Source organism: Spermophilus citellus (assembly GCF_964194105.1).
Source record: "Spermophilus citellus genome assembly, chromosome: 4".
Lineage (NCBI taxonomy): Eukaryota > Metazoa > Chordata > Mammalia > Rodentia > Sciuridae > Spermophilus > Spermophilus citellus.
The window spans coordinates 222,086,184-222,113,095 of NC_138185.1; the positions used below are offsets into that span (position 1 = coordinate 222,086,184).

General features: G+C 44.4%; 2 protein-coding genes across 8 annotated transcripts in view; one reads left to right on the top strand and one right to left on the bottom strand.

Annotated features, from left to right (window-relative positions):
* EVL (Enah/Vasp-like) overlaps window positions 1-26,912 on the top strand; it is a 166,474-nt gene that overhangs the window by 72,746 nt on the left and 66,816 nt on the right. For 6 of the 7 annotated variants that reach the window (XM_081292015.1, XM_081292014.1, XM_081292018.1 and 3 more), the window contains exon 1: window positions 24,964-25,073. The exons of the other annotated variant lie outside the window; for it this stretch is intronic. In XM_081292015.1, the coding sequence (XP_081148141.1) occupies window positions 25,063-25,073 (11 nt within the window). In that variant the 5' untranslated portion in view covers window positions 24,964-25,062. Of the gene's footprint in view, window positions 1-24,963; window positions 25,074-26,912 lie in introns of those variants that run through there. 7 annotated transcript variants of the gene reach the window in all.
* Window positions 15,402-16,214, bottom strand: LOC308647694 (deubiquitinase DESI2-like). The gene has a single exon (XM_081292040.1). The coding sequence runs from the start codon at window positions 16,040-16,042 to the stop codon at window positions 15,458-15,460; it is 585 nt and encodes a 194-aa protein (XP_081148166.1). The 5' UTR covers window positions 16,043-16,214; the 3' UTR covers window positions 15,402-15,457.

Below are 26,912 nucleotides of genomic sequence, written 5' to 3' on the forward strand. Positions count from 1 at the left end.
TACCTGGCACCTCCCTCCTGTGTCCACAGGAAAGGGCTCAGAGACGATGCGGCCGTGAGCCAGGGCCAGTTCAGGCAGGGCAGCTGGCACCAGGCAGGGAGGATTCGCCCTGGGCCCTGTCCCCTCAGCACAGCGCAGACCTGGGCTGTCACATTCCCTTTTCAAGGCTCCGGAGAGACAGAGCATTGCTCTTGGCCGTCCCACCTGCTGGCAGTTGCAGTGACCACGGAGTCAGAGCCGGGGCAGCTCCTTTAGATGCAGGTCGCTGTCGCAGTGTCCAGGTCTCCTCAGCGTCAGATGTCTGCTGCCAGCGCCTGCTCTCTCACCCCGTGGCCTGTCCTCCCCCGCTGTCCATCACCCCCGGGGTTTGAGGGTGTCCCGCGTCTTGTCAAGCCCCGCCCAGCTGCGCATCCTCCCTGCTCTTCCTGTCGCCCAGGCGGAGCCCCACAGCCTGCAAGTCCAGCTGAGGTGCCACCCACGGCCAGTGTGTGCTCTGGCTGTGCCTCCTGGAGCCTGTCTCCTTGCCAGCTGGTTGGCCTTGGAGGAGCCGAGGTTCTTGGTGAGGACTGTTCCTTGGCATCCCTGGCCTTGCCCACCAGATGCTAGGAGCAGCCCTAGCCCCAGTTGAGAGCCACTTCCTCACAGACTACAAAGGGTAATAGTAGAAACAGTGCTCACTGGGGTGGCTTTAAGTACGAAATAAGGAGTGTGTGGCATCGTCCAGCAGCTGGTCTGTGACCACACACCACCTCAAGCCTGGGCCCCTTTGGCCCTTCACAGCGTGTTCCTCACCACCTGGACAGACCACCAGAGGCCCGTGCTTTCCCACATCCCACACCTGCCATGCTGTCCTCTGATCGTTTCTCGAGGGATGGGCTGTGTCTGATTGAACGTCACACCCAGGTGTGACGTTGATTTTGGCTCACACTTTACCTTGGAAGATGCCGTTTGATAAGCATGCACCTGTTAGCTGAGGAAATCCCCACTGCCTCTTAGTTCGCCAAGCTCTTTTCATGCCATTGTCTCATTTAATCCTTCCCAGAAGTCAGTGGAAAGGCCTGGCTTACCGCTCCTCTGATGGGCGAGCGTGCATCCAGTCAGGGAGAGCTGGGACTGCAGAGCCCGTCTGCTGGCTTGCCACTGGGCCACGCTGCCGTGGGAGGACTGTGCCAATGTTCTTCTGATCCCTTTACTGCCCTGGATAGGTTAGTTCATCTCAACCAACCAGTGCTGTCTGTTCTCCCAGGACCTCTGTGTGTGTGGCTGATAGAAGGAATGAATCCTGGAGTGAGCCGACCGAGTTCTTGGAATGCTCTGAGGCTGGTTCGGGCATCCATGATCTTACGGGGTCTTGACAACTTTTTCCTTGAGCCATATCCAAATCTCACAAAAGCCAGGTTTACTTCCAGCCTAATTAGACTAGTAGGTCACCCAGAACAGCTCAGAGCAGAAATAAAATCCTCAGAAGAGACCTGTTTGATTTGATTTTTTTTCTGTTTTGTCATTTAAAAAGTTTTGAAATTTCATACAGTAGGATTCTTTTCTGTGTTAAGGCCTCAGAGATAGTCATCCTGAAAGACCGAAAACACAAAGCATGTTAGTCAGCTCTGCATCACTGTAACCAAAATATTTGACAAGAACACTTAGAGGAAAAGTTTATTTGGGCTCACTCTGTCAGAGGTTTAGTCCACAGATGACCTAAGGTGAGGCAGGACACCCTGGCAGAAGGGCGTGGAGGAGGAACGCTGCTCAGCTCCCAGCAGCTGAGAAGCACAGAGGGAGAAGGAGGAGTGGGAACAAGATACGATCCCGGAGGGCACACCCCCATCCACCCACTTCCCAGCCATGCTCCACCCACCTACAGTTGCCACCTAGTACTGTAGTCCTTTCAAATTATTAATCCATCAAGTGGATTAGCCCACTGATTAGGTTACAGCTCTCGGGATCTAATCTAGTCACGTTACCTCTGAACATTCCTGAATTAACACAGGAGCTGGCGGGGGGGGGGGGGGGACCTCATATCCAACCGTAACAGTAAGAAACCCCAGGAAACAGTATACCTAAGGAGGAGGCTGCCTTCGCCGTCAGCAAACACGGCACTAAGAAATCACCCAATCAACAAATGGGCCAAGGACCTAAACAGACACTTCTCAGAGGAGGACATACAATCAATCAACAAGTACATGAAAAAATGCTCACCATCTCTAGCAGTCAGAGAAATGCAAATCAAAACCACACTAAGATACCATCTCACTCCAGCAAGATTGGCAGCCATTATGAAGTCAAACAACAACAAATGCTGGAGAGGATGTGGGGAAAAGGGTACTCTTGTACATTGCTGGTGGGACTGCAAATTGGTTAGGCCACTTTGGAAAGCAGTATGGAGATTCCTGGGAAAGCTGGGAATGGAACCACCATTTGACCCTGCTATTGCCCTTCTCGGACTATTCCCTGAAGACCTTAAAAGAGCATGCTACAGGGACACTGCCACATCGATGTTCATAGCAGCACAATTCACAATAGCTAGACTGTGGAACCAACCCAGATGCCCTTCAATAGATGAATGGATTAAAAAAATGTGGCATCTATACACAATGGAGTACTATGCAGCAATAAAAAATGACAAAATCATAGAATTTTCAGGGAAATGGATGGCACTAGAGCAGATTATGCTTAGTGAAGCTAGCCAATCCTTAAAAAACAAATACAAAATGACTTCCTTGATATAATGAGAGCAATTAAGATTAGAGAAGGGAGGAAGAGCAGGAAGAAAAGACTAGCAATAAACAGAGACATGAAGGGGGAGGGAAAGGGAAAGAAAATGGGAATTACATGGAAATGGAGGGAGAGCCGCATTGTTATACAAAAATACATATAAGAGGCTGTGAGGGGAATGGGAAAATTAATAAGGAGAGAAATAAACTACAGTGGATGGGGTAGATAGAGAGGATGGGAGGGGAGGGGAGGGGAGGGGGGATAGTATAGGACAGGAAAGGTAGCAGAATACAACAGTTACTAATATGGCATTTTGTAAAAATGGGGATATTTAAATGATATGATTTTGAAATCTGCGTTGGGGGTAAATATGGGAGTTCATAACTCACTCAAAGCTTATGTAAGAAATATGCTATGTCAAGAGCTGTGTAATGTTTTGAACAACCAATAAAAAAAAAAAAAAAAAAAAAAAAAAAAAAAAAAAAAAGAATTTTGACTAGTAGAAAGGAATCCTGGGCATCAGGACTGAGCTCCAGGAGGCCTGGATTCTGAACTCTGCTTTGCAACCACAATTTCAAGACCTTGAGCAGATCACTTTCTTTCACATGACTTAAGTGTCTTCATGGGGCTGTTAAACCCAAGACAGAAGCAATCATTTGTTCAAAATAGTCAGTTGTTGGGCCGTCTTTGGCAACTGTGCAAAATCAGAATTAGAGCAAATCATTCAGTCCAATCTTAGCTAAAGCGGAAGTGCGCTGTGTTACCATCAGCTGGATGGCTACCATCAAACCAAAATTGCTTCCCCTGCGGCTTCCCCCTCTGACAGCAGGAGGCGTACCTGCCCCTTCTCTGGACTCCCAGGGCCTGATGTGGTGCCTAGTGCTAGCCATCGGTCCTGGCCCTCTCCCTCGGGGTCACAGACTTTCTTTCTGATGAACTCCGTTTTACAGGTCCACAGCTAGCACCATGGCCACCTCCTGTCATCACTCCAGGCTGGATAGCCCCTGACCTCAGCCAGGCTCCTTCCGTTTCCATTTCCATTTGCCTTATCATCTTAGTCACTCTCTAAGAATGTTTCCAGGTTGCCACTGCAACTCTTCAATTGCGATAGTGAAAGCTGATCCCAGTGTTGCACGTGTGGTCTAGCCTGGACAGAGTGGGCTACATATTTCACAGTGTAGATATCAGATAAGTGAATCAAGAACTCGGTTACTATTCCTGATTAGGTTCTGCATTAGCTCCTGAGGTGACATGTATATGACAGCAACAAGCTTGCCTTGTTTTCACAAGATAACTGTGGAGAGCTTGGACACTGGGCAGAAAGTCCAGAGACAGGTCCAGACAGATGTCAAGTGATGTTTCACAAAGGTGCAAAGGCAGGTCAGCGGAGGAATAGTGCCAGATGGACTGGACATCTATGCAGAAAGTAAGAACTTTGCCCTAATTGCCACATGTCATGCAAGTCTCGTGGACCATAAATCCAAATGCAAAATATAAAATCACAAAACTTCTGGAAGAAAACTTGAGATGGTCTTTATAGCCTGGAACTTAGACAAAGGATTCTTAATCATAACAGCAAAAGTATCATTCACATAAGATAAACTGGACTTTATCACTAAAGCAATTTTAACTTCATCAAAATTAAAAATTTATTTTGTGAAAACATTTTCATGAGGATGAAAAACAAGAGACAGACTTAGAGAAAATGTTTGCAAATCATAAAGGGCTCAACTTCAGAATGTATAAAGAACTCTCAACATTTAACAATAAGGAAACAACCCAGACTTTTAAACTATAAAGGATATGGACACTTTAATAAAGATGAGATACACAGAATCATAAATCATCAGGGAAATGCAAATTAAAATTACAGTGACAGACACTGTGCACTTATTAGAATAGCTGAAATAAATTACATAGTGACAGTCCCAAACGCAGGTTGGTGTGCAGGGTAACAGCAGCTTTCCTCCATGACTAGAAGGAAGCCAGAATAGTGCAACTATTCTGCAGGAGAGTCCAACAGTTTCTTTTCAGTTAAACATACAGTTAACTGCTGATGATCCTCCACATTCCCCCTATAGAAATGTAAAACCTGTATGTGACTGTTCATAGCAACCCCGTTGATAACCACCCAGAAGACTAGATAGCCCAGATGCCCTCAAGTAACTGCGCAATTTGTGCTACATTTATACACTAGAATACCACTCAGAAAAAAAGAAAAAACGGGCTGGGGATGTGGCTCAAGCGGTAGCGCGCTCGCCTGGCATGCATGCGGCCCAGGTTTGATCCTCAGCACCACAAACAAACAAAGATGTTGTGTCTGCTGAGAACTAAAAAATAAATATTAAAAAATTCTCTCTCTCTCTCTCTCTCTCTCTCTCTCTCTCTCTCTCTCTCTCTCTCTCTCTCTCTCTCTCTTTAAAAAAAGAAAAAACTGCCGTAATTAGTAATAAACACAACTCGATGAATCTCAAAGGCTTTATGTGGAGTGAAGAAAGCTGTGAGTCCACAGCTTGGCACTCTCCAATACAGTGCTGTTGGGTGGAGAGCGGAGACGGCTGCTGGAAGTAAGGGGAGGGGGCCTCTGCGGGGGCCTCACGGGAGAGCCCCAGCAGTGATGGGGTGCCAAAGCTGCTCTGCCTTCTGTTTGAGGCATCCCACCCGTCACATTCATAGAAAGGAACCAAAAGCAAAACCAAACCTGAAAGTTCAGAAACAAACAGCTCCTTAATGTGTATGATGAAAAAAGGCTTCTCATCATTACATCCCCTGGATCTGTCGGATCTGTAATTAACTAAATCCATCTAAAGTGTTGTTTTTCTTTAATGCTCTTTACATTCACTAGAGACCATAAAAAGGAAGGCAGATGGTTTGGAAACATTAAAAGCCATCAAGCAGCTTGAGAAATAGATCGTTCTCAGGTCAAGTTCACAGGCTCGCCTTGAAGCCTGGCTGGAGGTCCCAGGAATTGCCTTGAACCAAGAGCGTGCGCTGCACTCTGGGGCACCTTCTGCATCAGAAGTGCCCTGGCTGCATTTATTTTCTCTTCACTCTCTAGAGCTGAGAGAGCCTGAGAACTGTCACCCTGGACAAAACCCTTCCTATTAAGGATTGGGTCTGATGTGAGCCAGAGTGGGGGGTTGGAGGGGCAGTGTTCTGCAACAGTCACCAAGTCCCACTGCTTCTTCATACCCACTTGAAATCGTGTATGTTTTCAGCCTGCATACAGGGCATTTTTAAACAGCTTTGTTGAGATACAGTTCACATGCCCTGGAAGTCATGTGATTGGAAGCACAACTCGGTGGGTTCTGGTGTATTCACAGTTTTGCGGCCATCACCACAGTCCTTAGAACATTTCATCACCCCAAAAGGAAATGACTCACTAGCTCTCAGCCTCAGTCCTCCCAGCCTCTTCCCACCAGCCATAGTGTCATAGCAGCCCCCAGTCTGCTCCTGTCTCTGGATTTGCCTGTTCTGGGCATCATATAAGTGGAATTGGGCAGTCCGTGGCTCTCTGGGACCAGCTTCTTCTCCTAGCCTAGTGTTTTTAAGGTCCGCATTCCAGTGTGTGTGCATTGCCCTTTGAGCTATTAACTGGCACAGGATTTCTATCCTCCCTTCAAAGCAGGACTTTGCTTTAATCGGTCCCCCCTTAAGGGGACACAGAGAAGTGTGATGCAGGCAGTACTGGACTGGTAAGGATTTTGAGTCCCCTGCTCTCACCCCAGAAAAGCATTTGCCTTGATGTCAATAGTGGTTATCTTTGGGGAGGGAGGAGAGGATTTTTAACTCACCCTCTAAATCTTTCTGTAATTTGAGTTTTCTAACTTTAAACATATATAACTTAACAGAAATGTTAACAGAGGAGACATTGAGTGAGGAACCTCCCACTTCAAAAACAATTGTCTATTTTTAAAATAGCTACATTTGATACATGTATATACTTATACACATTGCCTGGCTACATTATGTCTTTTTAATCTTCACTAGGATTGTTGTTGACTGTTTCCATAATTTTTTGGTAATTGCTTTACATGGTTGAGGCTATATTATTTGCACACATGCTCATGGTTATGTTCCCTGGTTTCTAATGCTCCTCTGCTTCCTTAATCATGTTTTTCTCTTTAACTTCTATTTGTTGATTAAAATTGCTAACTAGCTTTTTTTTTTTTTTAACTTAAAATCTCCTTATAGCCAGGCATGGTGGTGCACACCTATAATCCCAGTGACTTGGGAGGCTGAAGCAGGAGGATTATGTTCAAAGCCAGCCTCAGCAGCGGCGAGGTGCTAAGCAACTCAGTGAGACTCTGTGTCTAAATAAAATACAAAATAGGGCTGGGGATGTGGCCAGTGGTTGAGTGGTGCTGTGTTCAATCCCTAATACAAAAAAAAAAAAAAAAAAAACCACCACATTATAACTTTTGCATGTCTTCATTTTCACTCTCAGACTGTCCTTTGCTTTGAGGTATCTGTGTAGGCCGGGCCGCTCTGGCCCTTCCTTTCTATTTGGTTCAGCCCTTCCTACCCCTCCACCAGTGGTCTCAACCCATTGGCAGTATGGCCATTTCTGTGACAGAATGAGAGGTTCAGACTGGGACACGTTTATGCCTTGGGATACAGAGGCCCTAGTCTCCCACTTGCGTTCCTGCCCCCACGAGTCCTGTCTGGAGGCTGCCTCTGTAGCTCCCCTTTCTCCACTTCTGATTCTCTTGGTGTGTAGATGAAGGCCCTCCACCCCCTTTCCAGCTCTCCCGTGATTCATTGCCTTGCACGGGATCACCTCCATGGACCAGAGGACTCAACGTCAGAAGGCCTCGGCCCTGCAGGACAGACTGGAGAGCCAGCCCCCCAGGCGGACTCAGGAATGTGAAGAGAGCAGGCCTGGGTCATCCAGGGTTGGGCCTTATCTGCTCAGCATCGGTTCTGGAATTAAGAATTCAGAAGTGACGTGCTTTCCTGGGGTGGGCATAAGTATGTTGGGGTTGAAAAGTTAGGTCAAACTTTTTTTTTTCCCTCACAGAGAGCAAATCTGACTTGCCTGACTGGTTTGACATTGCCAATTAAGTTTTATGGCAGACCTTTTTTAAAATTGAAAGAAGCTGAAACTTACATAATAAATTACATTTGTAATTTTAATATTTATTCATTTATGTTCTGAAGATTGAACCCAGGGACACTTTGCCACTGAGCAACATCCCAACCCTTTTTTTTCTTTTGGAGGTAGTGCTGGGGATTGAACTTAGGGCCTTGTGCATGCGAGGCAAGCACTCTATCAACTGAGCTATATCCTCAGCCCTTTATTTTTCATTTTGAGACATGGTCTCACTAAGTCACCGAGGCTGGCCTGGAACTTGCCTCAGACTCCCAGAGTTGCTGAGACTACAGGCATAAGTCACCACTCCTGGCTAAATTTAACTTTTAATGCAATGCATTATATTATAATGCATACAGTGTATACTCTTTCTAAATATTCCATCCTTTGCAACCATTTAAACTTACCATGAAAATTTGTAGATAGATTTATCGTGAAGAAAACAGAAGGTACAGTTTTTCTAAATGTTTTAGAAGGCACATATTTTAGAAGTCTAATACATATTAGACTTCATGGGCTACCATAACAAAATACTGGGTGATTAAAACAATGAACTTTTTTTTTTTTTTTTTTTTTTTTTTACAGTCTGGAAGAGGGGAAGTCCCTGTACCTCCAAACCTGCCAAAATTATCAAATTAGCCCATCAGAAGCCGTTTTCCCTGCCCTGCCTTGCCCTCCCCATGGAAAAATGAGGGTACCAGTTGCTTTGGTTTCTGTGGGGTCCTGGCTCAGGGACGGCCACCTTCTTGTGTGTTTGCCTGGGGTGCAGGGGGGCGCTCACACATGCAGAGAGCAAGCTCTCCGGTGTCTTCACAGGGCCACACTAACCCCGCCGCACTCTTACAACAGTGTTCACCTGAATCACCTCCTGGGCAGCCACGTCTCCAAGTGCCACACGCTGTGAGTTAGGGCTTCAACTTTCTACTAACCTTTGGGGACACTGTTTGGTGCATAGTAGTACACAAGCAGCGACTGGAGTGACAACCCTTATTCTCTGTCTTGTTTCATATTTTTTCTCTTTCATCCTGTTTCTCCTTGTAGGTTTTCTTCTTTGCTGCCTCTAGTGTGTGCGTTCAACTTTCTTCAATTGAATTAAAGTTACAGGTCCTGTTTCCCTCTCCTCGTGGCTTCTCCTGCCCCACTGTGGCCTAGCTGGCTTCCTTTTCCTTATTGTTTTAAGGACCTTAGGCGTCCAGCTTCCCTGGGTCTTACCTCCTGTTACTCGTAAATGATGCCCCCCCTTGTATGTACTCAAGTCGCTGCATCTGGAACTTTTGCTCCAAAGTCATAGGTTACACTTTTCTTTAAAAAATGGTCATTGGTGATCATTGCCTGTTCCAACATAATCAGACCTTAGGCAATAAGAAATTCCACTAGATTTTGACCCTCACTTTTCCTTAAGCCATTTAAATATTCTGCAGTGTGTGGCTCATGGTATTCAGCACTTTCACAATGCTATACAACCGCCACTGCTGTCTAGTTTTAAAACATTTCCATGCTCAGTAAGCATTTTCTTGACATATCTCCCTGCCCTATTTAACCAGGTTTTTTGTATTTTTTAAATTTTTTGACATCTTTGCGTCCTTGTTGGTTGGGAAGCGTTCACCCATTCCAGAAATAGCTGATCCTAGCAACAGTAAGCAGCTTTTCTTGGAGAACCACTTTCATATACAAAACAAACAAACTGTCCCAGGTACAACCCCAGCCACTTCCTCAGTCTCTCACTCACCAAGCCTGTACTTCCTCTCTAAATCAACCCAGGGTCGGGTACCAGCCAACAGTCCCCACGCCTCCAAGCCTGCCAGGCTTCAGCTGCCCTGCCCTGCCCTGCCCTGCCTTTCCCATGGAAACTCAAGAAAGCCTGGGCCTGGGCCTTCCCCTCACTCCCCTGCCTCCTGACTGATGCCAGTGCTTCCCCCTGTGACCCTGCCTGTCACCCAGCACCTGAACTGTGGTAACATTCAGCGTTCCTTTCAGTGAGCCAGTTTTCAAGGTGTGAGCCTGTAGTTCTAGCTACTCAGAAGGCTGAGGCAGGAGGATCACTTGAGCCCAAGAGTTTGAGGTCAGCCTGGGCAACAGTAAGGAGAAAAAAAATCAATGTCATGGACCTCTCCATTTCATTACACAGTCATCTTTATAAATTAAGACCTGAGTACAGATCACCCTCACCACCAGCCTGTGACAACCACTAATCTGTTTTCTTTCTATAAATGTGCCTATTCTAGATATTTCATACAAATGGGATCACAGAGTAGATGGCCTTTTACGCCTGAGTTCTGTCACTCAGTATTGTGTTTCCAAAGGTTCCCCCGTGTTGTATCACATACCAGTACCTCTTCCTTTCTCATGATTGACTAATACCCAAGTATATGCTACCACTTTTTTTGTGTGGGGGAGTTGGGGGGTGGTTCTGGGGATTGAACTCAGGGGCACTCAACCACTGAGCCACATCCCCAAGGCTATTTTGTATGCTTTTATTTAGAGACAGGGTCTCACTGAGTTGCTTAGCACCTTGCTTTTGCTGAGGCTGGCTTTGAACTTGTGATACGCCTACCTCAGCCTCCTGAGCAGCTGGGATTACAAGCGTGTGCCACCGCGCTTGACTCCTACCACTTTTTTTTTCTTATAAAAGTATTTTTTAATAAATTGATGTATTTCGGTCCCGGATGTGGCTCAAGCGGTAGCGCGCTCGCCTGGCATGCGTGCGGCCCAGGTTTGATCCTCAGCACCACATACAAACAACGATGTTGTGTCCGCCAATAACTAAAAAAAAAATAAATGTTAAAAAAAAATTCTCTAAAAAAAAAATAAATAAAAAAAAATAAATTGATGTATTTCAATGTTGTAACATGATAGCCCAATGCTATATCAAGGTAGCAAAAGTGAAGATTCCTGGTATTTTATATAAACACTATGAATGACAGTACGTTTGCATTCAACTTCACAAGAAATTATCTTCAGGTCTATGAAGATTCTTTGACAGCTGTAACACCTTTTGATAGTAAAGATGTATGTGTATGGACCGAGTAGACAATTAAAATCTAACAATTGAGCTGCATTCTTAAAACATACTGAAGAAAAGAGGATACAATGGCAGATGGCCAACTTGTTGAATAAATCTGAAATCTTTTAAACTTAGTCATTTAATGAAAATATAGCATGTATCAAAATTAAAGGGTATTTTACAGAAATGGAGCCATAAGACATACAGATTAGAACCCTGAAGCAGCGAATGTGTTTCTACCCGTTTCGTGATGGAAGAAGCCATGGAAATAGTCCTGCAGCTGTCTGTGGTGCTGAATCTCCCCATACACACAATGCTATCAATTGACTAAAACCAGAATTCCCTGCTCTGTACAAATGCTGGTGATGGGTAACTTATGCTATTGCTGTGGGTCAGAGCAATAGTTGGCTGGAGTTCAGGCGTCAAGTGGAGGCGCTCTAGGATTGTACACCGCCTTCTACACTTCCACAAGTCACACTTTCCAAAGCTGATGCTCCCTTCTTAGGGTTAAAGAACCCCTAGGGTATTTAAAACAAACAGCAGAAACCAGAAACTTTTGACCTAATACTATTATTACCATCTAACCTACCAGGAGAGATATGTTTCACTTGGTTACAACAAAAAGTATATTCCACTAAACTGATTGCATGTATATTAATAACTAGATTTTTGACATGAGATTTCTTCTTAGAGATCAGATTGAGAACAAGATTTGTTTCCTCTAAGGGAGAGGAAAAGTGGGTTAAATTAATTAAATTCATTCTCAATTTGAACTGTAGAGAAGGACCTTGAGAGATTTTCTGAAGTAACATATATTTCTAAACTGAACACCACCCCCGAGGACCTAACTGACATTCACTGATCACTTCACCCACAACAGCAGAACACACACTCCTTTTGAGTGCCCAGGCACATTTCCAATGTGCTCTTGTTCTAGATGATGAAAAAACAAACAAACAAACCCTTACAAATTAAAAACCTGGAAATCATCCAATATATACTTTCTCACAAAAAGAGGATTAAACTAGAACTCAATAACAGAAGAATACAAGAATAATCTCCACTACTTGCAGTTGGACAACATGCTTCTAAATAACCCAAGTATCAAATAGGAAGTGTCCATGGACACTAAAACATATTTTAAATGACCCCAAATCACAATGCAGAAGATCAACATTTTCGAGTTATAGCTAATGCAGGACGGAGAAGGAACTTTATAGAACTAAATGCATATTTTAGCAAAGAAGAAAACTGAAAGTCAGGATACTGAGTTTCCATCTGAAGAAGTTAGAAAAGAGTAAATAAGTGCAAAACAGGTCAGAAGGAAGGAAAATGAAAATAAGAGCAGCAATCCGTACAATGAGCAACAGAAAAGGAGAAAATCATAGCTCCAAAAGCTGGTTCTTCTAAAAGAGCAAAAGTTAAACCTCTAGTGAGAGCTACAGAGGCATAAAGGAAAATGACACAGAATGCCCATGTTAAGAGTGAAGGAGGGGCCTTCAGACAAGGTCTGGCAGATATTAAATGAGAAAAAAATAATATCACAATTAAAATTGAGCAACTTGGATTAAATGAACTGATTTCTTAAAAATCACCAACAAACAAAATGCATCTAGATGAAATAGATACTCTGAATAGCTCTACAAATATTGACTGGGTTGCATTTTTGTTTATAATCACTGAAAAAGAAAGGTCCAGGTTTAGAAGGCTGGCCTGGCAAAATGAGGAGGGAACAGTCCCATTCCATGAAGCTATTTCAGGAAACAGAGAAGGGAACCTTCATCTCATCCATTTACAGTAACATCCCAATCTGACAGTTGAGTATTAATAAATAAACCCAGAGATCAACATCTCTCATGAACACAGAGGTAAAAATCCTCAAAAAACATCAGAGGATCAAACTGAGCTCTTTTCAAAAGGAACACTCCCACATGACCCCATGGACTTGATCCCAGGAACCCAAGTGTGGCTGGATCTTTGAAAATCAAATAAATAAAATAAAATAAAATGGAGGAAATGAGGAGGGAAGGATAGGCTATCATAGAGATATGGGGGAAATCATTAGTTTAAAAGAAGGAGATTAAGAGGGGGAGTGGGGGGATGGCAAAGGCGAGGCAATGCTCAATGCGTTCTTCAAAAATCATGTGCACATATAAATGCACCACAGGGAATTTCACCTTTATGCATAAGTAAATGAAGGAATCAAATACAAAAAAAAATTATAGAAACAAAAAGAAATCTAGCCGAGGAGAGAAAGTAGAATGTGGGAGGTGAGGGAAGCCAGGAGGGAAAAGGGAGGGGAAAGGGGGATCATGAACTGAAATTGAATTCTATGCATGTATGGGTTTGTCTGGATGAACCCAATTACTATGGATAACTCTATTGTTAAAATTTAAAAGTCGATTAAAAAAAAGAAAACAACTAAAAAAAAAAAACATATATTTCTTTCTCTCAAACTCAAGTACAATTAGATTGCAAGGAACCTCAGGTCCAGAATTTTATCTGCTGATAGTGTGGCCCAAGGCCACTAATTATTTCTACAATGACCCTTTATACTATTTTTAAACTCCAAATGCTGCAGATGCAGATGAAAGTAAATACAACAAAATAACAATAAATTCATTTGTGTGCTGTGTTGCTGAAATATGGATAAACACAGATGGGATGTTTCTGTCTGTTCACCAAGAGGTATCCAACTAATGCCTAGTCCTGTGGGTCAGTACCCAGGTTTAAAACATGTACATTTGAATAGATTAGAAAACTGTAATCCACATTGTTATAAAAATCCCAAGCCAACTGCATCAAACATTTCCTACTAACATGGGTTTTGGTACTTTCAGTGAACAACTTCCTGTTAGAGCTTTAATGTTTTTTCAAGTCAACACTTCATAAAGATCATATACTTCTTCTTTCTATCACATCTTTGAAAGAGGTGCTTAAATTACTGAGAGTAATTTGTAAAGACTTTCCTCTCTGGAAACAGAACAGTCAAAAAGTAGAGTGGCTTCATTTTCCTCAGGCCAATGCTTATAACCCAAGGTTTATTTTCCCTATTAAGAGGGTGTGCTTAAGTTGATAAAAATCAATCAAAATTAGCTTATTTAAAAGTTAAAAATCTAGGGATTCCACCTCTTGGGTCCCCTTCTTCCTCCGGGAGAAGTCTTTTCTGCTGTCCTTCAATAAACTTCTAATTTCTCCTCTGAAAAAAAAAAGTTAAAAATCTAGTTTACTGAAAGCTATGTTTCGTCACATAGAGCAATAGTAAATAATCGAATATGAAAGTTTAAATAAATGTAAATAACTTCAAAACTAACAATATATATAAAGCTGAAGTCACTGCCTTGGATCATTTATATACTACATCCAATATTTTACCTAGGATATTCATTCTTAAGGCAGAAAAATTGAATTTGACATGTAATGACTTGCTTCTTACATCCAAGGGTCAAAGTGGGAGTAGACTCGAGCAGACAGCTCTTCCTTGCTATGAGGATTTGTCTGTGGCAACAGTTTCATTCTTAGAGTATGTTAGGTAAGAGACAGACATTTGAAAGAACATAGATAAATTTGAGACATACAAATATGGTTTTAGAAAGAGGTCAATGAGAACAGGCATTCTATTATGAGGTGAAACTACTCCCAAGACAAACTAACAAACTCTGACATACCCTTTCTGATATAGTACATAAAAAAGTATGAAATATCAAAGAATTACCTTTTTGGGGGGTGTGTTTCTTTAGACTCTAGTTTTCAAGGTCTAGTATAAAAGGCAGCCTGAATAGTTAAGAGCAGTTGAATGTCAACTCAAACTGCTACTCGATGGCTACCACTTAGGATATTCCTACCCCATCAACAAAAACCTGTGTGGGGAGGAAATTATAATGTATTAAAATGAAAGTGAAGCCCCTCCCCCAACACATGTGCAAAAACACTTGTCAGTTACAAGAAGACTATCTTCAACAAAAACATCTTAATTATAGAATCAGAGGCATCAAAGCCAGACAGACACAAGAACTCCACCCTGCCCAGGTGGATGGATATTTGGGATGAAACCAATGGTTTCATGGGCACCTTGGGAGCTGTGCTACTCGGAGTGGGAGGAGTGTAAAAAGGAACTGACCCAGGGTCCCGAGCCCTCTGGGCTGTATGTGCTCCTTCATATCAGGCCAGTTTGGTTCTCTGCATCCTGGTGCCAAAAATGTTAATAACACAAAAACAAGTCTAAAAGACAATTCTTAAGCAGGTGATGGTAACTATAATTGTGTAAGTACCTTTTTGTGTGCCTAAAATTTATGCTGTAGCTCTGGTATTTATCAGGAAGTGTACAAAGATTACCTGCCTAATTTTTGAAGACGAAGATTTTCTTCTTTCACGGTGGCAGAAGTCCATGCAAGATTTGTAAACAGCAATACAAAATACTGTAAACATAACTTAACAGAGCTTGTATAAAACAAGAAGTAACTCCAAATTTACAAGTGGGCAGCTTCATACAAAGTTCTCCCTCCTGCGCCAAGTGATTTGTTTTTGATTACAAATATAATCCTGAGCTGAAAAACTGGGATTTGGGGGAGAGCCATCTTTGCATACTTTTCTCTAGTGATATTCAACTGCCAGTGACAGTTCTGAAGGTGTGACTTTGGAGACATTTATAGTTTAGTGTGGCCCCCGGGTCTGGAGCCTGCTGTAGCACTTGCCATGGCAGCAGATGCTGCAGCATCTTCTGCTTCTTCCAGTTCATCCTGGAGCTCTTGGCTGACACTAGACTGCAGGGCTGCAGGAGTGAGCCACTCCTTTGGGAGGCAACTCTGTAGAAAGGGTATACAGGAGCTGAAGTAGGCAAGTCGATTGATCCAGCGCGGAATCTCTTTCCCACAAAGAATCTCTGATAAAGCTGAAGAAAAGTGATTACAGTTTTTATGCATCAAATGATATGCATTGCCTTTATATTCTTTTCCCAGTTCTTCTACAATTTTTTCTATATCATCTTCTAGGAAGTCAGTGCTCCCTAAAACAACAGCTTCTTTAAATTTAAATGTTTCTCCTAGTTCAGAAGCATTTCCTGGGGAAATTTCAAATATTCCAGAAAAAGGATATGGATGGCCACCATAAGCAAATTCTCTTCCATATACTTCAATTCCTGAATGAAAAACTCCAATTCCAATAGATGAGGCGTATTCATTCATCCAGTATATGTCGTACACGTTGAGCACCACTAACTGGTCGGCCCCCATCCTCCCCGCGGCCGCAGCCTCGTCCTCGAGCCGCTCAGTCTCCGCGGGGCAGAGGCCGCTCCCACCCCCGCGGGAGCTTCAAGGGGCCTGAGCCGGGCGCTAAACGTACAGCCCGGCCCACCGCAGCCAGGGCTGAAGCATCGGGCAGCCGGGCCGCTCCGGGCGCCGCCGACTCTTGTGCGAGGACCGGGCCTGGCCGCTCCTACCACTTTTTATACCTTCTCATTTATACCTAAGTAAAATTTCCTTCTTGGGGGCTGTGGTGGCACATGCCTATAATCCCAGCAGCTCAGGAGGCTGAGACAGGAGGATCACAAGGTCAAATCCAGCCTCAGCAATTTAGTGAGGCCCTGAGCAACTTAACAAGAACCTGATTAAAAATAAAAGATAAAAAGAGCTGGGGATTTGGCTCCATTGTTAAGCACCCTGGGTTCAATCCCTGGTACAAAAAAAAAAAAAAGTTTCTTCTTGCCAGTATATTTAGTGGACATTCATCCAGAGAAGGTCTATGGCTGGAAAACTTTCTGAGATCTCATGTGTCTGAAAATGTATTTATCTCCCCTACACATTTAAATGGTAATTTAGCAAGCTATGAAATGAAATGTAAGGTTCCTAGTTCTTTGTCTCCAACAGTCTAAAGATCCATTCCTTTGTTTACGGAAGATATAGATGTCTGATGTGATTTTTGTTATTTTGTAGATGATTTGCCTTCATTTGAAAATCTTTTGAAAGTTTCTCTGTCTTCATTGTTTTTAAATATTATTATAATCTGGCTTGTTTGTGCATGCTCACACTTAGGTTTTTCTCTCTCTTTTTTAAAAATATTTTCTTAGTTTTCAATGGACTTTATTTTTTTATTTATTTATATGTGGTGCTGAGAATTGAACCCAGTGCCTCACACGTGGTAGGCAAGTGCTCTACCACTGAGCCACAACCCCGGCCCCCAGGTTTTTCTCTTATCAATCTTCTTTAGTACCTTTAGTTTGAATTCTTGACAACATTCTGGAATTCTACAAAATTCTCTCATTATTTCCCCAAATATTTGATCTCTGTTTTTCCTTCTTTCTGAGATGCCTTTTACACAAAAATGGATACATCTGCTTCTTTTCTCCCTTTGTCTTTTTCCCTTCCTGATGGTATCTGGATCAGTTCTTTGATTTTGTCCTTTTAATCTCTGCCTATTCTTCTGCTGAGCCTATCTGTTGAGTTCTTGATTTCAACAATTATATTTTTATACTTTAAAAAATTCACTTGGTTCTTTCCTCGTTGCTTATTTCCACTTAATCTTTAAGTATCTTCCCTTATCTCTTGAAAAGGCATTTATTGAGGGTTTGAAACTCTGTTTCCCATGGTAGAGGTTGCTTCATTTGTTGTGTGTCTGTTAAGTCCTTCTTTGGGGTGCTGTCATTCCTCAGAGATGTTGCAGTTTCCCCTGGGAGTTCAACTCTGCTTCCTTAGAACATTCGGTTGCCTTGGCTGATGTTGCCTACTGATGCTGTAGATAAGTTTGGAACTTGGTTGGGAGGGAAGTACCAGAGGCAGGGTTTCTGGTGTTTATTGCAGGCTGGGTTCAAGTACTCTTTCCAAACACTGAGACGTGAGTGGGTAGGAGGGAATTAGGCCATGTCCACCGCCTTTCTGTACTGGTAATAATTTATGTTCTTTTTTTTTAGTTGTAGATGGACACGATGCCTTTATTTTGTTTACTTATTTTTATGTGGTGCCAAGTATGGGACCCAGTGCCTCACACATGCTAGGCAAGTGCTCCACCACTGAGCCTCAGCCCCAGCCCCTGTGTTCTTCTTGAGGTCCTTTCAGAAGAATAGTTTACCAAAGATTCTGAACACACTTTATATACCAAGAATTGTGTTGGGAGTGATTGGTTACAAAAGATGAATAAAAAAATGGTAGCCCCTACCAAAGGACAGTGCTCTTTGACAACTAAATTGATAATATTACAAATTACCAGAGTAGCACATAACAGGAACCATTTCCTGTGTCTCGCTCAGTTTCCACTGCACTGAGTGGGAGATGTTTGAGTTGGGTCCTGAAGGCAACTGAGTTGGAGTGCAGGTGGGTGACAAGTGATTTCCAGTGAGGACAGCAGTGGCATCCAGGCACAGAAGGCTGGACCACCAGAGCGTGTGAGAAACCAGAGTCCAGTGACCCGGCTTAACTTTTGCTTGCCCTTCCTTCTCCTCCCTTTCCGTGATGACAAAAGGTACATATGAAGAAAGATCACAGCTTAATATCCTCAGGGACATTGAGTCCCTGGTAATACAGTGAAGAGCAGGTTGTGTTTCCCTTAAGATTGCTCAAGGGACAGCAGAGGATTTTCATTTTGGTCACTACCCTTTCTTCCCAGGCCCCACAACTCAGGGTTGAGTCCTAGATTACAAATAGATGATTGGAATTTGGTTCCTTTGCCTGAGTTTGTGGTTTTTCATGTCTGGCCTCTGGTGTGAGTGACAAAATTGACGTCACAGCAAGTGGAATAGGCAGGCCCTAGCCGCAAGGCAGAGACTGGGCTGTGCGTGGGAGCAGAGGGGTAGGTGGCCTCCCAGGGCTGGCTGCACTGCTCTAGTGCTGACCTTGTAGGTATGGCCAGTCAGGCAAGGTCTCAGAAGACATGAGGACCTCCAGCAGATGCAATTTGCATTTTGAGTTTTGAAGCTATATTTGAGGATTTAAGACTCAAATAATGAGCAATCACAGTAATACCATTTCCTAATGCATCAGCTAGGTGGCTAGTTCTAGATGCCCATCTCTCTGCTCTCAGGACTCAGGGACCTTCTTTTCAACACCGATTCCTGTGGAATGGTGGGTTGTGCCGGGGTAGTTCATTTGTGAAAGCAACCTCTGTGCTTGCTGTGGTTTGAATAGAGTGTCTCCCGAAGGCCTCGTGTTAACAGCTTGGTCCCCAGAGTGGTCCAATGGGACATGATGGAACCTTTGAGTGGGGACTAGTGGGGGGCCCTTAGGTCACTGGAGACCTCTGGGACCCCAGTCTGTCAGGGGTTTGCTCCTGCACACTTCTGCCATGAGGTGCGGCCCTCACCAGAGCCTGGAAGCGAGGCTGCCAATCCTAGACTAGCCCCTGCAGAGCCCCGAGCTGACTCCGTGGGCTGCCTTTCTTCATAAGCAGCCTGTGTCAGGCACTTCGTTAATGGTCACCTCCACCCCAAGAGAGGCGAGAAGAAAGGTCAGTCTGTTCTCAGAAAAGGGAATCAGGATCCTTGGCAGCAGGGGGCCTTTCAGGATCAGCTCCCAGCATGGCTTCTTTGTCCACCCTGCTTCCTGTGGGGTCAGAGCACAGTGGAAAGTCCCTCTTCAATCTGAGTCGGTGCTGTGGTGCAGGTCCAGAGCTGCAAGCTTGAGTAGCTCACACCCCGTGTGGCCTTGGTGTCTTCCCCACTCACACCCTGTGTGGTCTTTGTGTCCCCCCTTTGTGCATCGCTCCTCTCTGCATGCACGTTGGCTCCTGGAGTCACCATTTGCCCTGTGTGTGCTGCACTCAGCAGGCACTGGGTGCTGAGCTCATTCCTAGGTGCCAGAAGTTTTAAAAGACCCCAGAAGCTTCACTCTTACTGTCTACTTAGTGAAACCAATAACAGGCAGTAGTGACGTGTGAGGGACAGAAGAGGGCGGGGGTTGAAACTGAAAGACACTTTCTCACGGTGAAGATGTTCACACTGGGCTGGTGTCTTCAGGAAACAAGAAAGAACACCCTCTGGTACTTCAGTAACTGTAATTGACCTTGCTTCTGACCATGACAGAGTAATGGCAGTGACTTGCGGTCTTCATAAAAACTGTGCAAATGAACAAAATACAGAAGGATACTGAAACTCACAAAATATGAAATCCTTGCATTTTTAGGCACTGAACAGGCAGCACAAGACTCAGCCACTGGAGAGGAGAAACACCATGGTGAGCCCCATGATGGCCCAGGCCTCTGCTGCGTCCACCTCCCAGTCTCAGCAGAGGGGTGGAGTCTTAGCTGAAGGTGAGCTTAGAGAGCTCAGGAGCAGTGCTAGAATTGCAGGCTACTGAAATAGCTGGATGGTGCAAGTGTTAAGGTTTGGATGTGAAGTGTCGCCCAAATGCCCCTGTGATGCAGGAACATTCAGAGGCTAAATGATTGGGTTGCAAGGGCTGTATGTAATCTAATCTGTCCATCCCAGTTTGGAAAGACTGGCGGTGGTAACTGAGGCAGCTGGGCAGTGGCTGGAGGAGGAGCGTCACTGGGGATGTGCTCAGGAAGGGGCATCTCCCTTGCTGCCCTTCCCGTGGCTCTCTCCACTTCCTGGCCACCATGAACAGTGAAGCAGGCTCCTCCACCTTGCTCTTGTGGCCTGCTGCTCTGCCTTACTGTGGGCCCAGAGCAATGGTCAGCCTGCCTTGGGCTGACACTGAGCCAAAGGAAACTTTCCCTCCTCTCAGTTGTTCTTGTCAGGTATTCTGGCCACAATGACAAAAAGCTGACTCCCACCGAAGGAACTAGGGAAGAGGGAGCCCTGTGGCAGGGGCAAGGACAGCCAGTTTTTTTGAGGATTCACCTTGGGTTGTTGGCTAAGGCAGGCTGTGTGTGCGCAGGGGAGACTCTCACGAGGCCTGGCAGAGCTGACTGGTGACTGACAGCAGAGGTCAAGGGTGCCGGGGGACACCAGAGGTCCAGCTCCACCTGAGAGAAGAGTCCTCACTGAGTACCTCAGGACAGTGCTGGAGACCCCAGAACAGCCACTCCTGATGAAGAGGATGGTGCCCGTGGGTGAGGGCACCCTGCCCTAGGGCTAAGTTCAAAATGGAAACAGAACTTTTAAAAGATTTGAACCAAGCTTAATAGCACCAGTCATCTGCCTTCCTGCCAGGACAAACCTTTAAAGGAAGACAGCAGGATCCAGGCTCTCTGCAGTGTGTCATAACAGTGTCCAGCATGCGGTCATGAGTTGGTGCACTGGACAAAGTCAGAAAGCATGGCCTGTGCTTAGGGGAAAACCCGGATGTCCTGACCTTGGTATGAGCAGATAAGTGCTTCAGGTTGCTAAAATAAATACGGTTGAATGAGCAAACAGATAGGAAATCTCAACAGAGCGATGGAAATAATTAAAAATTTACTAAGTGAATATTCTAGCATTAGAAATGAAATGAAAGGGGCTTGGGGTTGTGGCTCAACGGTAGAGCACTCGCCTAGCACGTGCAAGGCGCTGAGTTTGATCCCCAGTACCACGTAACAATAAATGAATAAAATAAAGGTATTGTGCCCAACTACAACTAAATATATATATATATATATATATATATATATATATATATATATATATATATATATATATATAAAATAAATGAATAAATTTTTAAAAAAAGAAGTGAAAAATTTCTTGGATCAGATTAAAAGTGGAACAGAAACTATAGTAAGAGGGTAAAAGATTTGGAAACAGATCAATAGAAATCCTCTAATCTGAGAAACAAGAAATATTTTCAGAAAGAAAATTGAGAGAACCTCTATGCCTTGTGAGACAGTTTCAGGAGGGCTACGTATTTGTAAAGAGTACCAGAGGGAGAGGAGGGAAAGAACAAGGCAGAAGAGAAATATCTGAAGACATAATGACAAAATATTTTCCAGATTTGGTGAAAATCTTTTTTTTTTTTTTTTTTTTTTGGTAGCAGAGATTGAACCCAAGGGCGCTTAAGCACTGAGTCACATCCCCAGGTTTTTGCTTTTTTCTTTTTTTTTCTAAAGAGAGAGAGAGAGAGAGAGAATTTTTTATTTATCGTTTTAGTTTTTGGTGGACACAACATCTTTGTTGGTATGTGGTGCTGAGGATTGAACCCGGGCCGCACGCATGCCAGGTGAGCATGCTACCGCTTGAGCCACATCCTCAGCTCCCCAGGTTTTTTCTTTTGTTTATTTTTGAGACAGAGTCTCACTAAGTTGCTTAGGGCCTCGCTAAGTTGCTGAGGTTGGCTTTGAACTTGCAATCCTCCTGTCTGCCTCCTGAGCTGCTGAGATTATAGGCATGCACCACTGTGCCCGGCCAGATGTGGTGAAAATTTTAATTTATATATCCGAGAGTCTCTGTGAATCTCAAGGAGGATCACACCTAAGGGCATTATAGTCACACTGCTTAAAACCAGAGGAAAAAGAAAATATTAAATAACCAGAGGAAAAAAGGTGCCTAACCTGCATTATCTAGAATGGTGGCTGGCTTCTTGGAAAACAGGGAGGCCAGCAGGGGTTGGGTGGCATCTCTAAAGTACAACAAGAAATTGTAGAATGAATGCTCGGTGTGGAAGTGTCTTCAAGCATGAAAACAAAACAAAGATATTTTTTTCAGATAAAAGAAAACTATGAAAGAGTTTATCACCAGCATAACCGCTGTACAAGAAATGCTAAAGGAAGTTCCTCAGGCTAAAGGAAAATGATACCAGAAGAAGGAATGAAGAGTAACAGAAAAGAGAAATATGTAGGTCAATGTAAAGGACTTTTTCTTAATTTATATTAAAATAATAAATATCTGTATATACACATATATATGGAGAGACGGGGAGAGACAGTTATAAAACTATCTAAAATGTGTACTTTGACTATCTGGTAGCAATGATGGCTGCACAGGAGTGGGGGTGAGATGACGCAGTGGCAAGGTTCTTGCACTTTACATGAAGCAGCACAATATTCACTCCAGGTACACTGCATAAAATCAAGGCTGTGTATTATAACACCCCCAGAACAATCTCCAAAAAGAAAGAGGTATAATTGAAAAGTCAATAGAGAAGTTCAAATGGAATTCTAAAAAGTGTCTCGCTTACCCAAAAGAATGCAGGAAAAGAGGAACCCCAAAACAGATGAGGTCTTTGAGAAAGAGCAAAATGGAGGACCCATATCAGTAAATTAAATTAATGCTCCAGTTAAGAGATTGTCAGATTGTCAGACGGGACAATGCTGTCTACCAGATACTCTCTTTAAATACAAGGATACAGATAGGTTCAAAGTAAAAGGATGTATAGTAGGCAGAATAATGCCAATCCCCCCTCTAGTTCCCGGACCATGTGAATTTGTTACAGTTTGACCTTACACGGTCAAAGGGACCTTGAGATGGAACAGTTGTCCTGGATTATCCTATGGGTCTGTTCTAATCTCATGAGTCCTTATAAAGCAGAAAACCTGACCTGGCTTTGTTCAGAAAGAGATGTCTGTGTGGAAGAAGCTGTGGACCCAGGAACAGGGCCGGTGGTGTGTGAAAGCTGGGAATGACCAGGAAGAGATTCTTCTCTAGAGCCTCTGGAAGGTACTACAGCAATTCCAACATCTTAATTTTAGCCCAGTGAGAACTATGTTGAACTTCTCATCTATTGTTTTCTTACAAAGCTGTAAGATAATAAATATATGTTGTTATAAGTGCTAACTTTGTGGTGATTTGTTACAGTAGCAGCAAAAATAAATAAATAAGTCCAGGATGGGAAGTATGCTTAAGAAGGGCTTCAAAATGTATGAAATAAAAATTAAGAGAATTAAAGAGGGAAATAGACCCAGAATCTCAGCTGGAGATGTTAAGACCTTCTCTCAGCAGCTGATAGAACAATGGACTAAGGCAAACAGCAAAACAGTGAGAATACAGACGTTCATTGCACTGCTGACCTGATTGACATTTATGGAACACATATCCAACTTCAGGAGTGCGCATTTTTTTCTTATGATCATGTTAATTCACCAAAATAGACTGCATGCTGGACCATAAGATAAGACTCCACAATGCAGAAGGATTTCAACCATACCAGGAAATACAAATGAAATCATCCTGATCCCGTCCTCGGACCACAGCAGAATTAAGCTAGAAATAAACAGCAACAGAGTAGGAAACACCAGCTATTTCAAAATCAAACAAACCATGGATAATCCATGGATAGAAGAAGAAATCACAAGGGAAAATCGCAAATGCTTTGAGCAGTAAAAATGAAAACCACAATATGTCAGAATTCTGGGTTGCAGCTAACACAGAACTTAACAGGAAATGCATGACTTTAAAACCTATAAAGCACGTTTCAACATGAGGAATACATTCATCTCTCCAGTTAGAATAGAACAGACCTTTCTCTTGCACTGAACATTGCATGGCCATTTCCTGTGGTCTCCCCTTTTTGAATGCCAAGGCCCTCCTAGGACAAGTGCTGCCACCCCTCCCGGTTAGGTTTCTGGCTTCTCGCTCGGTGCATGACTCTTGGTAGGTGTTCAGTAAACTGTGAAAGCCAGCTTAAGAATGGGTCTCCTTTCCATGAGAACATGGGGGGATAGGCAAAGTCAGGATTACTAACCCTGTTAAACAGCTGGGGACACAGGCCACGGGGTCGCTTATTGACGAGGTGGCAATGCTAAGTCCCCAGGGTTCTGCCAGTTTCCTTTCAAACTGTAAGTTGCTGGCTGAACCTCAAAGTGTGTCCTCAGCAGAAAACAGATTTTACTCCAGAGTCAAACATTAAGGCTTTGCCACCTATTAAAACATCACCCTGTGGTCTGTTCTCTGGAAGATCAGCTAAAACTCTCCTGAGTTCTTGCCTCCTCCTCATAGAGGCCCGCAGAAAGTCATCTGCGCTGACCCTGCACTGTATACGCAGACAAAACCCAGGCCCAGACCCCAAATGGCTTTGACTTAGTGGAGACCAGAGCTGCTGGTCGCTGGTAGCGCTGCACCACAGCTCGGTCTCTCCTGGCTCTGCCTCGGCCACCCCAGCCCTTACAGGAAGTTCCCAGAAGCCTGAGGTTTCGGTCTCAGGCTTCACTGTCGCACCACCAGCCGCCCACATGGTGGGCCCTACCCTGCCAGCTTCTTGTTTCTCTATTTTCTCCCTGGGTTTCAGTTTTTAACTTGGGTTTATTTCCCCTTTATCTCTGGTTCAACTTCCTTTTCCTGTTTGGTTTTAAGTAGAGTCTGAAAATCAAGTCCCTGCCTTCAGAGGGTCTGTGGTCCTCTGACCCACGCAGCCTGGTGGAGCACAGGACGCCCCTGGGCTGCAGCCTTTCAGCCATGGCCGCGGTGTGAGTACTGGGACCCACAGGGGACAGAGGGATGTCAAGAGGAAACCCAGAATCCTAATGATGAGGGCCGGAGGCGTCTCCCAGGTCTCTGTTATTTCAGTCAGAGACTGGGGAATCCGGGGCCAGAGGCAAGGGACTCACCCAAGGTCACACAGCAAGCTGGTGGCCTCACTGTCCATCTGCTGGTCTTTCCATTCCCAGACCTGTGTTTCTTCATGCCTGTGACCTTGAAAGGCTTCTAAGCCACAGCCTTATTAGAAGTTGGCCATCTGCCTCACTAGGGAGAGGGGCTGCTCTCGGCTCAGTAGTGTGGTGGAGCGTCCTGGTCCTTCTTTCCTGGATGGCCTGGGGCAGTTGTTTGGTTTCTTTTTCAATAGAAACTTGATGAACTGCAATAGCAGGAACACTGACTTGCCAGAGAATCAAGGCCTTAGACCACTGGTCCCATAGACTATGGCTGCGGAAGGTGCCAGAGCATCTGTGGGTCTGCAAACCTGTGCATTGTGAATGCTCTTCCCAAAGGCAACACTGTGGTTTGGACTGAGTGTCCTCTACCCTGTGACCTCATAGAAGATGATAGGTGACAGAGCAGTTTCATCTCTGGGATTTGGGGCTTTTTTGATTGACTCTTCATTACAGCTTTGTGTCTTAGCATAAAATAATGATCCCTCACTGTAAAAACTCTGAGTTACCCTGGCCTCCAGGGGCCCCAGAGAGCTTCCTATCACAGTTTCCAAAGTGCTGGTCGGCAGTTGTCCTCTGTGAGTCCTTTGCCCCCTTGGGTGGACAAGGAAGGTGTCACAGCTCTTGCCCGTGGCAGGGAGGCTTAGCCTCTACCAAGCAGTGGGGCTTGCCCAAGGTGCACAGCTGCTTGCCTACAACTGGAGCAAAGAAAGGTGGGTCCTGTCCAGCGTTCCTGCTGGGCAGCGAGGGGACCATGGCTCTCACCTTCTGGCCATCTCTGCCATGGCTGGACCCATTATCTCCAGGCCCAGTCCAATCACATGGGAAACAAAGGTTTCGTTGTTTTGGGTTTTGATGGCTTTATTCCTGCTCCTTTGCAGCCACTTCTCTATCACTTTAGTAAATCTCCTTTAGCTTTGAAGGACTTGTGGGTGGCACTGCGGAATGCTTTCCATTCAAAGGCACATTCACTTCCAAAGCCATTTTCAGTTGTAAATTCAGTGGTGAAAAGTTTAGGCAGCTCACTCCACCCTGTCAATCACTGATGGCAGAAAACAGTCTGGAGTAAATGGGGAGGGTGCACAGCAAGATTTTTGAAAGGTCTGTTAAAATTTAGAAATCTGAGAAGCTGCCAGGCTCAGTGGTGCGTGCCTGAAGTCCCAGCAACAGGGGAGGCTGAGGCAGGAGGATCATAAGGTTCAAGGCCTGCCTGGGCAACTTAGCAAGACGTATCTCGAAATAAAAAATAAAAAGGCTGAGGATGTTGCTCAGTGGTAGAACACCCTGGGTTCAATTCGCAGTACCAAAAGAAAAAAAAAGAAAGAAATCTGAGGACTCTCCATGTGGAAGGCCTTGGGGATCAGCTGTGCAGAGCTGTGTACATCAGTGCTCCCTGCTTACCTTCCGCCTCAGCCCGTGGTACCCTGCTCTCTTCATGTGTGCGTTCCCCCACATTCCACTGAGGGGTAAAAGTGTGGTATGGTGGTGGGGATGCTGATTTTGAAGTCTGAAGACTGCTGACCCAGTTCAGCTCTCAAGGCCCAGCGACCAGTGGGACTTCTCTGTGCTGAGTGTGCAGAACCAGATAGATCCCAGGTTCCCTGGTGCCTCGACCCCCATCAGGGCTGTTTGTGCTTATCCACAGGCAGACCATGA